Below are 17,109 nucleotides of genomic sequence, written 5' to 3' on the forward strand. Positions count from 1 at the left end.
CAAATACATTATTTTTTGCCATGATACATCGGTTCTTTAGAACAAGCGGTACCCATATACTAGGAACCAATAGAAACGTACGAGTACACAAATATTCTAAATATAATACACAAATCACTGCTTTGCCTGCAACCGTTTGACCTATTTTTAGTGCGTAAGTAGTGTAGACTATTTGCAATAATTGTGATTTTGTAATAAAAATAAATACAGTATATGATTTGAATTATTTTTGGAACAATAACTGCTAGAAACGCTCACATCGACACATGTGTGACAAAATGTAACTGGGCCAGTATCTTTTCTAATTGACCGCAGCACGCGAGTTACAAAATGAAGCAAAAAAATACATAAAATACAAAAAAAAAAAAAAAACCTAATAAAATAAAACCAAAATGCAGGTATACAAAAAATGATTAATGATAACATTAATTGGAAAACTCTTATATTTCAAACATAAAATTTGAAGCACTTGGTGATTTTCCATATTAAAATGTAAATAAATAAAGTCGGTATTATTAACGATTCACAGACATATTCTAATACTAGTATGTTTTAAAAAACAATACACACATGTCGTGAGCATACGTGAAAAACTAACCAAGTAAATTTTTGCAATTTTCACAGCGTGCTGGAGGTTATCTTTTACTAGAAAAAAACCAAGACCACATACAATCTCAAAGTTTTTTTTACAAAATTGGTAATTGTATATAGATCAAGCAATGAGTTTACTTCACATTTAAAATGTCAGTTCGCTTCACCGCAACGGGCTCATATTTTTTTTACGATTTCTCATAGACTATCAAACTAAACCAAATTTTAAAAAACATATTTGGATCATATTATCCGAGCTACGAATTTTTGAAATTATTTTGAGATTACTTCGCCAGTGACTTCACAAGTTAAATCATAGCAAAATCAAAACTAAATTCAAAGCTAAACATTTTGATAAATCTGTAGCATGTCACGACAAAGTAAATTGTTTACAAATTCAAAAAGTTAAAATCAAATTTATTTATAGAATCACTTTGTAAAGCGCCCTTGAGGTATTATATTACAAAAATGGCGCTATATACGTTATCTATAATAATAATAATTAACACAATTCATTGCTCATTCTTTGTCTATGTAAAGCAAAGTAAATTTAAAATCAAAAGTGTACTAAATAGCAAAAATATTAGTTTGTGACTATGCAAACACTTCAATCTCGATTTACCAACAAACAATAATTTCGACTTGGTCAGTTTTCTTTGTATGCTTACGATATATAGATTTTTTACATTTGCAATTCACAATTTGCCGCCCGACAAGACCCTGTTTTTAGGCTAACAAATTGAAGATTTACTGGTTACAAAATTAATGGAACATATAGGCAAACAAGAAGAAAAAAAAATTCCAAGCATCAAAATAAGAAAGATGAAATTAAATTTGGTTCACTGCATAACCTGGAGTAAGTCATAAACTCTCGTGTAGTCCTGTGCAGCAATCTAGTAACATGTTGTATAAACTGAACCCTGCTAATTAAAAGGAACATTAGAGGCCACGGATCACAGAGAATTACCCCGCCAAGGGTATATTGATCAAATTAAAGGAGATGTGAATTACACATCATAAATGGCTAGTTAAAAAGCAGTGAGGACCGAAAGAAAGAGACGCTGAAAAACATCCCCTGAAAGAAAAAAAAAATGAGAATACTTACAGTTGACACTGAGTGTGACAGTAGCCTCGAGTTTCTCCCTCTCTGGTAAGGCGCGGTTCCATACAACACACCTGAAGATGGCGCCGTCGTCTTCTCTGGAAGGACTGAGAGTGAGGGTGGCGCTGCTTGGTTCGGAGCGGGAACTACCACTCACAAGTTCGGCTTCAAGGGGGTAAGTTGAACCGTCTCGGTACCACCTAAAACAAGGGGGAAATCAGTTTATTTCGTAATTTATTTACTTGGTATTTAACCACTTACTGAATTTTCTGTCTACCGATTTCGAGACGTACCCCGTTCGTAGAAAGGTCAGTAAGTCGTTATATACAAATATTAAATAACCTTTAGTAATAGGTTTGACCGCAAAGTTAACGTTTTTTATATATCCATGGGACTAAAAGTCCTGTGTTGAGTTGGGACGAGTAATTAGTAAACACAGACATACGAGTATGTCACCAAAAATATTATATAGGATCAGAAACATAATAATAAATTTGAAAAATAAATATATGGTAAACAGCAAATTTAAACATTTCGTTTATATTTAATAAAAAAAAGAGAGGAAATATAAAAAAAGTGAATTAGGGGTAGAACAACGGTTTTTACCGTTATTTTTTTATCATATCATTAGGTAATTGTATATTTAGTATCTAAAGTCGTCCATTGAAGCAATAATATCATAGAATATAAAAACTAGTCAAAAATGGATTCACATCATTTACATATTTTCACGACATTCCTGCTTATTGGGAGACAATAATTGTTGTCCCCCGGCGGATAAAAAATACACTTCCAAGTATAAAATATTATTTTTTTATTTATTTTATTTACTGCACCAAATACACAATTTTATCATAGAGCACAGTTATATTTTTTTATGTTCCGACATCCCGTCGGGAATCTTCTATATATAAATCAAAAACATAAATAAAAACATATGTAAATTAAAACCCTAGACAAGTGGTTCTGATTCGATGGCTACTCTTTAGGTTATAATAATAAAAATACTTTATAGTTTTATTCCATTTTTATTTATAATTATTTTATAAGGTTTTGTCGTGACCGACATCGTCAGACTGGTCACGACGAAACCCTTTTTATTATTATAGTTAAAATGCAGTTCCACCAAGAAATGTCAGTAGAAAAACTCAATACTCTTAAGGTATAAACCCTGAAAAAGTAAATCGAGTGGAGAAAAGTCAGCCTCCAAGTAGTGGTTGGCACGTTCGCCTACCACGCTTCATGTTCTGGGTTCGATTGGATGTAAGTAAAGTGGATGTGGAACATTGGTATATTGTAAAATATCAATATTTATATATATATTGTATAAATATTTCAAGAATGTGGTTTAACACTGCAGTACAGTGTTGATTTAAGTATTTTCCCTACTTATAACGAATATTAGTAAGACGACAAAAAAATATGCAGAAGATCTCTAAGAAAATAAGGTGCCGACTAAAAATTGAAGATGTATTGTACGTATTATTATTACCAAAAAATCAACAAATGAATTGTGTAATGTGTGGTTACGAAAAGCTTTTAAGCTGAATTATATAATAGCAAGCCAGTAAAAATAAACAGCCACAATCATAACTATACCCTATCAAGTACTTATAAATCGAAATAAGATGTGAAATAAATTAATTACATGAAAGTTACATCTCGCTTTGGGTCGTAACGAATTACCGGATTTAATATAATAGGAAACACTTTGAAACATCTTTGAATCGAACCAAGAACACAGAATAGAGGAACATTATTCATCGTATCTGTAAAGAGCTTCCATTAGGAACTTTGGCATTATTAATATTCTATACGAGTACATCAAAGGTGTGAATTTCTTCCTTCATATTTTCTATGAATGTCTTCTGACTTAAACCGAAGTAAAGTGTAACAGAAGCACACTCCTGCATAGCAGATATGTAATAAGTTTGAAGAGTTATGTTCGACTAAAATGTACGAAGCAAGGAAAACAACGTTAAAAATAAATACTGCCAAAAATTTTCCAAGAAGAATAATTTATATGTTAATATTTTACGAAAAATATAAAAATCTGCGGAGATTTTCTTGTATGGTGCAGACAATACTCTCGGATCTATTGTGTGTTCTTGACGCCGAACTTTAACATAATTTATTTAGAACTTTTCCTTACGGCTTCAGCGTTTAACAAAGTGAGGTGGGTTTACCATTTTATACAATTATTTATTCCGCTACGGTTTATGTTCGCAAGTCCGTAGTCCAGAATTTATGAAAATAAATTCCTTCAATGAAGGCTTTTAAGATGAAATCTTCACAGATCCAGCGACTCTGTTTACCTGCAAATGAATAGCTACAAAGTAAATTTTGGATTAAATTTTAAATCGAGGATTTATTTCGGGAAGAGTATAATAAATTTTACCGAGCATTATTTCGAGTTCAGTTTTGTATCAATAAAATGGTGTCTCTTTATTTAAGATTTGTAAAGCTTAAGTATCAAAATTCGTCCGATCATCATTTGTTATAAACATTGAGACAGATTTTTGGCATTTTAAAAATATACGTAGGGACTGTATTAAATATTCAAATAGTGAAGACATACTCTTCAACCAATTAATTTATTTATTCATTATCACGATTTCCAAACATTTTCTCCGAGTATTAATACATAAAACAGGAGATCGTAATAACAACCAATGGTTAGATTCATAATTGTTTACAAAGGTACATTGAAATTAAATATAGGTACATAATAATATTTTGAACTTTTTCAAAGATGGTGAATGGTAATTATATTTATTAATTTATGCATTTCATGATATATACAATTTTTTGTTCACTTTGCCCAGCTGTATGAAACAGTACTTACGATTTTCTTGTTATATTATTATTAATATTTTATTATTTAATTTGTTTTTTCATTTATTCTTAAATTGTTTAAACTCTCTACTGAATATGTTGTATAATTTTAGGTCATTTAAAAAAAAAATCTTGTTTAATTTTTAGGTTTATTTTTTTATAAATCTTGGGAAATTCATGTTTTTTTTTTTTAATATTTAGCTTAATATGCTAGTGTTATAAATTTTTGTAAAAGGCAAATTTGCTGTTTATGTCAACAAAAATTATTAAAAAATGGGATAACTCACGAGGACCTAAACGAAAGAAAAAAACCGTTAAAATACGACGTTGTCTCTATGTTGTTATTATAATATTCACTAGAAAAATGTTATAATTGTCAGAAAATAAATGTTGATATATTTTCTAAGAAAGACAGTTCACGTTCACAATGACTCGAAGTTAAAATATAACGGTTGAGTTAGAATAAAATGATCTCAAGCCACGCCTTCATACAAGATTATGATTACATACAAACCAATATGTCATTATGTTGAAGAAAGACATAATATGGAACAACATGTTAAGGAGTTTGAGAAAATTGGTTTCTTTGTATGCCAACCTAGAATATTCCTCCGAACAGATCTCCCGATTACCGATACCATATTTCATATTAAATAAATAATGGTAGAGTACGCACGAAACATTCAGAAGTAACGTCAATTTGTATTACACAATGACTCTTAACAATAATATTAACAGACAATGGCTCTATACGAGTATTTCTATATGAAATGATTACAGATATAATGGGACGAATTCATAATAGATTTTCGATTAATCGAATTTCTATCGAAAGAAAGGTATTCGAGTTAACTAATGTTCATTAATTATTTCAGAAATAAATACTAGCATTGTTCAGAAGTAACAAAAAACTTTCTTGGTAGAGAATAGTGGTTGTGAGGGAATAAGTGGTGAATTTTATAGTAATGTAACGAGAGCGTCATTTACATTACATTTATGTCATACTTTTATACTGATAAAGAATGGCGGGTGGTTACTTTGATTTAAGATTCATTTATGGCAAAATATATCGTTTTTCTTTATATATTATTTAAAGTTTATATTCATTCTTAAGATGTAATGAACTAACTTAATGAAGCATAAATAAATTTAAATTACATATTGCAATACATATTAAGTTGGTGAAAAATATTCCCAATCATCAAAAGTGCTGGTATGAAGGGATATAATACGGTTACCTCAGAGCAGCGGTTTCGAACCTTTATGCTACAGCGCCTCCCCGAAAAACAAAATGTTCCGCGCCTCTATCTTTTATTTTTTTAATAGTATATTAATATAGACACGTTTTTAATAATGAAAACTTTATTACAACAAAAAAACTGTAAATTACAATAAACATAACAATAACAAGGTTATGCAGTAACATATACGTTCATGTATATTTATTTTGGAGGATGGTACATAATCTAAAAATTGAATGCGAGGGTTGTTGTTATTTATTGGCACAAAGTCTTGAGCCAATAAACAACATCTCGTGAGCAATGTGGAGAGTGCCACTCCTATCTCCTTCTCGACTACTAACCTGGCTCAATATTTGGTTTTCATTGCAGCCAGTGCCGAATAGCCCATTTCGCATAAATAAGACGTCACAATCGGTAGAAGTACCTGCATTTCTTTGCAATACAAAGTTTCATACTCTCCACTAAGATTAATCAAAAAATTGAATTAAGAAGTCATTTTGAAGTTTTAGTGAGCCATCGCATGATAACTCTATAATTTTTTTTTGGCGCCTCCCCTGGCAATAGTCAGCGCCCCCCAGGTTGAAAACCGCTGCCTTAGAGGATAAAACACGTGAGTCCAATTTTTGCCGCTTTCAAGTTAAAATGCAGTAATTATAGCAATATAATATTTTGTACGTCAATAAAACACCAAAGCCTACTTCTGTAGTAAAAATGTTTTTTCTTAAATTGAAATAAAAATCTAAAGTCCACTTTGATTTCACGCAAAAAAAAATTAGTAGTCCTAGATACACTATTTTAATATGTACTATTACTATATATTTTTAAAAAAACACATTATTTTACATTAGAAATTTTTTAAAGGTTCAAATGACTTTCGTTCAATGTGACTTTAGTAGTTTAGCCTTTAAGGTACAGATATATTATGACACTATTTAAGTTAGATAAAATAACATCATGGGCTAAAATAAAAGTTTTTTTAAGTTGTTAAGCTTATAAAGGTAATTTCTAACAAATACTTGCCGATTATAAGTCCACTTTTTCACCACACACTGTCATGTACATTCACGTACAATCCTCCACACAATCAGAAAATCACGAACATATACCTACATTTCTTCATTCGCCCTCTTACGTTCATAAAATAACTAACACATAAATAAATTGCGGTACTTTGTCCAATACAGGAAGTTGGTCAGGTTTTCTATAGGTTTACATGTAGATACTTTGATAAGATATTTTAAATAAGGGTCTAAGTTCGACTTCACATAACATATATTTATTTATTAAACGGCTTATGCCTTTCAGAAAATATATAAATAATCATAATAACAAAGTACAAAACACTTATGTACTCGAACATAAAAATAATAAAAATATTCATATAAAAACAGTGGCAACTTTTTTGAGTATATCAAAAAAGTGTTCAATTTCCCGGATGAACATATTAAGTTCTTTAAAACGAAAGCCATCTTCAGGAGAAATATTTCAAATTGGATTTAGATTTGAATTTAGGTTTTTGTGTAATTTTTGTTTTTGGAATCAATAATACGTCTGCTTCTACTTTCTATTTGTACCTTTATAATAAAGTTTAAAAATGTAAAAAAACATAAACATTTAAACCCATTACTTAAGAGTACATAACAAATTATCAGTAGATAAACCTAAAAAGTTTTGGAGGGACAGATAATTATATGCATAGATATTCAAAACTACTCATATAATTATATTTCGTACGTTCACGTTAATCAATTTTAAGAATGATGTATAATTTTAATTTTAATAAATAATTGTATACAACTACATACCGAATTTTCTGTCTACTGATTTAAAAAAGGTACCCGTCTCTTCATCAGGACACCAATTAAACTAACGTGGAAATCCCACAGGTCAGAACTGTGTTAAATATAATTATAAGTAAAAATTAATGAAATGTTTGATTACAAAATAAATGGTTTAAAATATTGAATCATTTATATTTATTAATGCAAGAACATTTGTATGCTTTCATACGAGGTTTTTATGAGACATTTCAGATTCAAGGCGTTCTGTTTTGAATATCTCATAGACCCTCCGGCGCTTATGTAAATGTACTATATATTTATTTTAAATGCACAAGTACATACATTTTAATAATATAATCTTATTTCTGAGCAACTTATACATTTTTAATCTGAATTTTACGCATTTGTTTTCCTCAATAAAATTATTGCTAAAAGATTATTGGTGTAATAACAACTCTAAACATTGTAATCAGTTCAAAACATGATTCCTTTTCAAATGACTCTACTACTGGTTTAGATGATTCGTCTGTATAATGCTCTAATAAAATGATTATTGGTTCAATAAGAAAACATTTGGCAGAGGTAAGTATCTGTAGGAACACTCCCTTGGGACATCTGGACAAGGTTCGAGGCATTGGAATGAATATCAAGATACTGGAGTTAAAGGGAGTGACTTGAAATTTGCAAGGCTGAAGAAAAAAACTAGGAAATTGATTTCAAGAAAGACAGTTTTCCTCAAAACGAGGGTCGTATAATTTTATGTCTTTGTTTCAAAGGTTCTAGAAGCCTACAATTTCCTCTATCTAGCTTTAGCAGCACTTCTTGATGACTACAGGGGTACGGGAAACTATCAAGTTTCTTTTAAATTGTTAAACAATCATACCTAATGAATAGTTACTTTATCATGATTTTGTTTTATATAATAGGGACATATCACATACTACGAATACCGATAAAAATATATTAAATATATTTAAGATTTAGAAATCAATGTGGATATTGTGGAGAAATGTTTTCATACGTACGTGTAAAAAAGAAATTGAATAAAAATACGTCGCTCCAAAAACGCAACATGTTTGGCCTGGACAGTTGTTACGTCAAGATTCTACACGAATTTGAATGGGCAGGAACAAATAAACATGAATCGTGACGTATAGGGGGCGTGATTAATGCAATGACTGTTTTTGCGGGAATTCAAAATTACAAATTTAATACTTTTTATGCTACTAATAATTGGCAAAAAATATAATTATTTTTTAAGAAAATAAATGTCTATGAGAGTATTTTAGACATTAATTTATTTAAAAATGTAAAAAAAAAACGTAATATTTCCCTATTCTTACCTCGAAAATTCCGTTTACAGAATTTCACGATTTTATTTTAACATTTTTTTTTGTTTCTATTAGATCATTGTGAATTTAAAATAAATAAGGATATATGATCCAGATGAAAGGTTCGAGGTTCGCTTTACCAAAATTTTATCAACACAATTGTTTTTGAAAAAAAAAATATCAACACAACTTGTTGAAATATAAACACATTAATATTATCGAAAATTAATTAAAATCGAGCTTATTATCGACTGTCCGGTTGGTGTATAGTATCCGAGAAGATGAATAATAAAGTTCTGTGTGTGAAATAGAACCAGAGCTCTAGACGAGAGTTTTTGACTCGATGACTACTCTCAGGTGAAAATCCTGAAAAAGAAAAACTAGTGAATATACGTCTGCCTTGTTGTGTAGTAGTTGGCGCATTTAGGTACCAAGCTTGAGGTCCCGAATTCAATTCTGTAAGGGGCAACTCAATTTTTTTAAAGGTGTTTCTACACAGAAACTTTGAATCGTTCCTGGACTGGCACCGAATTCGTAAGACTGATCACGTTTCCTTTTATATGACTAAAACGATCCACATGCGCTGCAATTGGAGTACCAATTATTTTGGTATTTATTTATTCAGTATTGATTTACACTCATACAATACAATTGCATACTTTTGAATTACACCTATTATATATTTTTAAACATGTTAACTGTGTATGGAAGGCATAACTGCTACCTATTAGTGTATATAAACTGTAATATGTATTTTAAAAGCAACTTTGTATTGTTTAAGCCGTCTGGGCATTTAATGTGTATTTTTTTTTAATAACATAGAATTGGTTCAGCCGGATGAATCTCACCCCTAAAATAAAAGTTTCAGCTCTTTTACTTCACAAAAATCAACGATGAAAGAGTTGAGGAAATGTGGATGTTTAAGCATAGGCAGATTGGTGAATATTAAATATTAAACAGTGAAATGGTGAATGTTACAGTGTGTAAAGTGGCCACTTAAACCAGCCAATGAAAGGTCATAAGCCCTGTAAATGCCTAGACTGTCATGTTCCCTTCTCGAAAATGTTTTCCCTCTCTGTTGCAACAAATTTAGATCTAGTGTAGCGAGATTTTTTTGAAAAATATTTGTAGTTCAATAAACGATGTACTTCATATAATTGGTACACATGTTATTTATATTTTTATGTATTTCATAACTTTACATTTGTTTTTTATTATATACTATATATGTTGTATTCTTGGCACATATATATACTTCATATTTGTATAAAAACGATTTTTAATTTCTTACATTTGACTAGCTAGGCATTTATAATTAAGTAGTTTTATTTTTTTTGTTATTGTTATATTAGCATATAACTACTTATGCTTTAAAAGTTAAAAAATCTCCATCTTAGAACAGGCTGAGCCATGTTAGATGGAGACTATCCTAAACAGAGAAAACTCCGTTTTCATTTTCTATTCACTGGTTTTATAAAGATTCCCAGTTACTAAATGTGTACTTATTGTAGGCAATAAATTTATAAATAAATAAATGTAGAAGCATTTAAAAACTAAAAGGAAAAAATTCAAAACCGATTGGTTGCTTATCTCTGCAGGGAAAAACACATGCGTGCGAAGGGGGTAGCTAGCTTTGCGCTCTGAAGAAGTAAGCAACCATTGTTTTTTTTTCATTTTGGCACTCTTCTAAATAAAAATTATAATAAGCCAATATGCCATCTTGCTGATACCGATCATGGTGGTTCCGCATATTACTAATACACGCTGTAAATTCATTAGGTAGGTCAAGGAAACCGTTTTATTAATCATGATCATTAGATAGATAGAATCCAAAACTGTTCACGAATAATAGAATCATGAATCATTGATAATTCTTCAATGACGTCAAAATAGAAACTTAACCTCGGCATCTCATCATTTTTCATTTTTCATCATCAGAGGTTCGTAATAATACTTGGAATACTAAAGTGATTCACAAAAAAAACATCTAATAAAAATATTCGCTTTTCTGTCAAACTCCAAAGGCGGCAATCTACGACCGAGTTTTAATTAGTGATATTGAGAAACGGTTTAAGTTGCCGAGTTTTACAGCGGTGATTATAGACTCGCAGTAAAAATTAATTAAAAAGAAAGCAGACCCTCTTTACCAAAAGTGTGCGGTTTTCTCAAAGCCTTTTGCGCGAGGGATCTCAAATGGACTTTAACTTTTAGAGCTGGACCTCTATTCAATACACGGAGCTTGTCTTCAGTTAGTGACGGTTGGGGGTCATAATAAATAATGGAGAAGGTAGAAGCGTTGGAAAAGGTGAGTAATTAGACGAGGATTCGGGTCCTTCAGGACACAAGTGGACCCGGATTACAATAGGGAGTTACGAGCGGGACCCGAATAAACTTCGGAGTGCCTGCGGACTCTCTGGAATGTGTGGAAGTAATTATTATCACCTGAGGTAGAAATTGGACGCTAAAAACGAAGCTGGAAGGCTGAAAAGACGATGACGCAACGCCTGTTCTCAGAATGTAATATTCATCAGATCACAGTGTGATAATCTTAGTACCTTCGTTTTCTGCCAGTGATATAGTAATAAACTTGGAATCATCAATTATATATACAGTAACAAACCAGTTGTCCGAATTAATGAGTGCCAGACGTTATCCGTATATGCAGTAATCCGGATAATTGGAATTATAACTAACTAACCATTAAATCAAAGCAAAATTTTGAAAGAAAACTTTTTTTTTTATTGCTTTTAACATAACACACCAATATCAACAAATGGAAGAATTGAAGAAATATGGATGCTCAAACATAGGCAACATGGTGAATGTTACACAGTGTATGGACTGGCCATTTAAACCTGCCAATGACAGATCATAAGTCCTGTAAATGCCTAGACTTCCATATTCCTTTCTCTAGAATGTTATCCATCCCTGTTGTAATTTGTTTATCTTAAGAACTCCCTAAGGGGTGAAGTCCAGCCTTTTTTCTACAAACAATTGGACAAACTCAAAATATTGTTTTGATAATAAAGATAATTAATGTAGAACGTTCTTTGGTACCCATCGACATTGACAACAAACTACTACACGTGCATTGAAAAGCGACCTATCAAATAAATGTTTGACGTTGCACCCGGGACCTCAGACATAGCAGGCAAAGGCAGTAACCAGAACACCACGAAACTGACTTATTTGCACACGATTTTCACCTGAGAGAAGCCATCGATTCGTCAGGGGATGAAAAAACAATCATCCAGATTGTGATTCTTCATTATGTCCGGACACAGAATCGTGTGCATTGTGATTTAAAAAAAATAATTAAGTCAATTGACAAGCTTATGAAAGCTCTTATGGGTTGAAATTGAAGATACATAATTTAGTTATCGACTGAAACGAGATTTACAGCCGAAACAGAATTACGGCTTCTGTTCTAGTTTCGGCCGAGACAGTAACTTATTTAAATAAGTTAAAAGTTAAAAGTCACTTAAAAACGCCCAAAATTATGCGTTTTTATCGTTAAACCTTACGAGTTCATTAAAATAAGTGCTTTATATACAATACCCAATGAAATAATGACTAAATTCGTTTATTTTTAGCGCTTTTTGGCTCTTTGTTATGTTATATGGTACATATAACTTATACAGCCGAACGGAATCCGAAATATCCCGACCGTAGACTTCAGCTAAGCAGAAGGAAGAATAATTATAAATATATAAAATATAAATGTTTTCAGTTTTTATACTTCTTCTGGAAAATTGTTTTCAGGCGTTGCCTACAATGGTTCAGCCAGATGAATCTCACCCGATAAAGTTATTTGTTCTTTTACTTCACAAAAGTCAACAGACGGAAGAGTCGAGGAAATGTGGATGTTTAAACATATGCAAACTGGTTAATGTTCATCATCATCATTCCCTTTCTGAACCTAATGAGGAAATCCAGTCTGTCTACAAACATTTGGACATACTCAAAATATGGTCAAATCCAGTAGAGAAAAGTCTACCTGGTAGTGTAGTGGTTGGCGTGTTCCCCTACCTTGCTTGAGGTCCTGGGTTATATTCCTGGTAGGGTCGACATGAAACCAAAACCGCGGCCGAAACTGGCCGAAACCGAAACTTGAGTTTCAATTAAATTAACTTAACAATAGAATCACCATGTAAAGCGCCCTTGAGGTATTTTATTACGAAAATGGCGCTATATAAGTTATCCATAATAATAATAATTGAGTTAGTCACTGATGTAAGTACATTAATTGAACCCTAGAAACTATTTGAAATTACTATTCCAATTACGTTTTCTACTGGTGACATTGTAATGAACTTGAAATACTAGTTAAAATCTCCTGTGGAAAATGGCCTACATTTTAAGCAAAGAATATCTCATCTTATAATGTAAATGTACATCAAAATACCGCAAGCGCGGAGAATATGCTTTATTTTGAAATTGACACAAAAATCTCAAATGTTCTTTCTTTTGTCCCGCATTTTTCGCAGCCGGGTAATCCCGGAGGGATGATGAATTGAAATTCTCCCCCTCCCTGTCTCTCCTCCTCTCCCTCGTGGCCCCTTCGCCCCGCGAGTAATTCATCTTATTCCAAAAATCATTTTGCGCGAAAATTTCGCGGACCTTTCTTACTGCCGCAACGGAGCCATTCCTAAAGGTCACTCGACTGATTTCTATAAGCCGTGGACAAATCCCGGATGCAATGACTCGATTATGTTAATAGCGGAACCTAGAATGAGCCAGTTGCTAAGTGCGGTTACTAATGGACAAATTAAGTTGGCCAATTTATACGAAACAAGTCGTGAGTCATATATTTTTTTTATAATTACTCTGGTAACTCACTTCCGAGACCCATTGCGTAAATTAAATAAAATCGATTTCAAAACATAGGCGATTTAAAAATTATAAATGAGCACAAAAACAGATTATTTATTTATATGTAAGCTAATACAATAAAATAATAATAGATTTTAAAGTAAATGTAAGTGTCTATAAAATGAACATTTTATGTTGCTTTAGTACGTAGCTAACTTGAATACAACTCGGTTATGGTCACCAAATTATAAAATACATATAAATAAAAATAATACCGAAAGAGTTCAACATAATTTTATACTTTTCATTAATCTTAAATGAGTTATTCTAGATGAACATATTAATTATATATACTTAAATAAATATTTAAATGTATGTCCTAATGCTTGCAGACTGGCTGGATTTTCTCTCTAGGGAGTTGTTCATATTCAAATTTGTTGCAACAGAGAGGGAAAACATTTTTGAGAATGGAATGTGCTAGTCTAGACATTTACACGGCTTATGACCTGTCATTGTAAAGTGGCCACTTAAACCGGCCAATGACAGGTCATAAGCCCTGTAAACGCCTAGACTCCCATATTCCCTTCTTAAAAATGTTTTCCCTTTCTGTTGCAACAAATTTAAATATTTAAATTTGTTGCAACATTGGAAAATAGAAGAAAACTAAATGGTTTGTTATTTTTATTTTAAATATTAAAGACAGGCGCCGTGGCGCAGTTGGTTAGACGGCCGACTGTGAAACTGGCGTCGCGGGTTCGATTCCCGCTAGTTGCAAGAAAAGAATCCAGGAAAGATTTTTATCTCAATTGGTCTGGGTGTTGTGGTGTATTTTTCATTACATCCTTCCATATTCCTCTATCCCACCTGCTGACAAGCCTCAAAATAGAGGGTTAGCGGGTTATTCCTTAAAAAAAAAATACTGTTCCCAACTGATCCATGAACTGCCCAGTCAGGTTACTAGGGTACGTATTTTGATAGGAGATTAAAATTTATCTACTCTAAGTAAAATTTAGTTTTCTGTATGAAAAATAGAATATGTTTACAATTTTTTTTTCTAAACATGTTCAATTACCGGTTACCGACGAAGATACTTTGAATTTTCATACAAATATTCACACTTTCGTACATAAATATCAATATTAGTTTATACCATCTTAGTATATACCGATGAAGATAGCCGTTCATAATTGCAGGCCTGATGTAATAAACTCTTCTATGTATCTACAACAAATTAAAGTGAGCACTCGCCAATAAAGAGAATTCACGCGTTTGCAAATGAATACGCATAGATACATTCAATATAACACTTTTGAATTTTTATTCATTCAAGTGGGGTTTAAGTTTCGAGAGGATCTCTAAAATGACTGTGCACATCAAGCCGGAAAATTAAATCTCGAGATTTGTCAAAAATTTTATCCTCACTTTTCTAAACTTGATATTCGTGCATCGCATAACGTCCTAAATGCAAAAACAAATACCTAAATATTTATGTTAAATAACAAATGCATCCGTAAAAAACCGAATTCATAAAAGCCACGTGTAGAACAATAAAAAAACATTCAGATAGTAGATATTAGGTAACTGCTTTTACGGAATCAGATATCAATTATGGTATCTTAGTGTTTAGAAAGCACAAAAATCTAGCCTTAAAAGTATTCCTTTGTGCCTGAAATCACAGAAATCCGAGAATGATTTCTTCAATCTACAAATCCCTCCTATAGGGTATGAAACAACATTGTCTCGCGAAAATTATAATATTTTGCCTGGAGTCAAGCGATTTTAAGGATTTGATTAAAATATCACGCCTGTAAATGAGATTTCAAAGAAAAACTCCTCGGATATAAAAGCGTAGGCGTTAAAGCGGGGATTTTGAAATATTCACTCCGCCTCGTTATTTTAAAGACTGTATTTTTACAAACATGACAAAGTCAAGATGATCTCGCGTTAACATAATTACTAAAGCACATCTGCGAAAGTAGCTTATATTTTCTGAAGCTGTTGTAGCGAAAAAGCTTACTAGATTTATAACTTGGTGAGGAAATTTTCGAAAGTTCGCTGCAGCTTCGGATGGTAGAAGGATACCCAATAAATTAAAATTTACAGTGCTACTCAGAATGCACCCATACTAAAACTTCAATACTCGTTCTGCAACCGCCGGCTTAGGAATACCGAAATTATTCGCTTATGCAAGTGAACAGTGCTTGATAATAATATCATGAATGGAGCTTTAGATTTACACTACCTAACTTAAAAGAACTTATTCGTACAGACGAGTTCTGTAATAGAACTTGTGTTTCCTCCAGTTTCTATGGATTCAGCATTTAGCATTAATTACACTTATTAAAATTAAATAGCTATAGGGGAAAAATAATACATCACCTCCGTTTTCCGATTAAAATAAAACTAACAACTTTCATTATTAAAGTTAAGACGTTTATCGATTAATTTTTTTGATCCGACCGACTTATTCTACATTTACCAGTTTTGAGACGCACCCGTCGTTTTGTCAAGACACTTACTACGCTAAAGCACTTAGTCAAAATTTGATGGTGGTGTCAACGTGTTTTTTGGGATTACATAATTATTTTATCTGCTAGTACTATCCTTATTACTGATATTTACTTTCTTATAAACAGCCCAACGCAATAAAAACACATGTGCTATTGAAACTGAAAATTATTATTTTAATAATGACCTTTAACTTTATTAAAATATTAGGTAGATAAATAATAAAAATATATCAAAATTCATTGGTATGAAACCTTTGGAATAAATTAGAAATTTCAGCACATCTACGTATGACGTGTTACGATTTCCCTTTCAAAGAAGATCAATAGATCCTCGTAAGTATAATCGAAGCCTTCACCACAAGAGGCATCACTCTATTGTGATCCCGAACTTTAAGCTTTTCACACAGTCAATGGGTTTATCATTCAACGCAGGAAAATATATTAGAAATTTCTCGTGCGATTAAATCCCTGACGAAAACTTTAAACGTGTTTCAGGGCTGTGAAGATATGAAATTGAAGAAAGTTAGTAACAGGCGAAATCGGGTTATCGGGATTTGGTGGGAACTACATTATTTATCCTTTAACAACAAACATAATGGGGGAATCCTTTATTGTCTGTGAAATAATGTTTTTTTACAAGGTGGTTTTTTGATAAAAGCACTGCAACAAGATATCTACGAGTATTTCTAGAATCAAACAAAATTCAATAACATATACAATAGATTTATTTATTTAAATATGTTAGACGAATTTCGAAAGCGCTGATAATAATTGACAGTGAGACTTTTAGGAAGTATAATGTTAAACAGAAATACAAGTGTTTCGAGAGTCCCAAAGTAGGAAATTTTCTGAACGTCAAAAATATGATGAAATTGATAAATACTTTTAAAATTATTTTCGATCTTC

The 17,109-nt window shown here is 31.8% G+C and overlaps 1 protein-coding gene across 1 annotated transcript in view; it reads right to left on the reverse strand.

Annotated features, from left to right (window-relative positions):
* Positions 1-17,109, reverse strand: part of ed (hemicentin protein echinoid) — a 209,790-nt gene that overhangs the window by 16,714 nt on the left and 175,967 nt on the right. The window contains exon 4 of the mRNA XM_088224342.1: positions 1,697-1,893. Coding sequence (XP_088080468.1) covers positions 1,697-1,893 — 197 coding nt within the window. The remainder of the gene's footprint in view (positions 1-1,696; positions 1,894-17,109) is intronic.

This window comes from Micrasema longulum, unplaced genomic scaffold (assembly GCF_059751315.1).
Source record: "Micrasema longulum isolate JH-2025_06_02 unplaced genomic scaffold, ASM5975131v1 h1tg000279l, whole genome shotgun sequence".
Taxonomy (NCBI): domain Eukaryota; kingdom Metazoa; phylum Arthropoda; class Insecta; order Trichoptera; family Brachycentridae; genus Micrasema; species Micrasema longulum.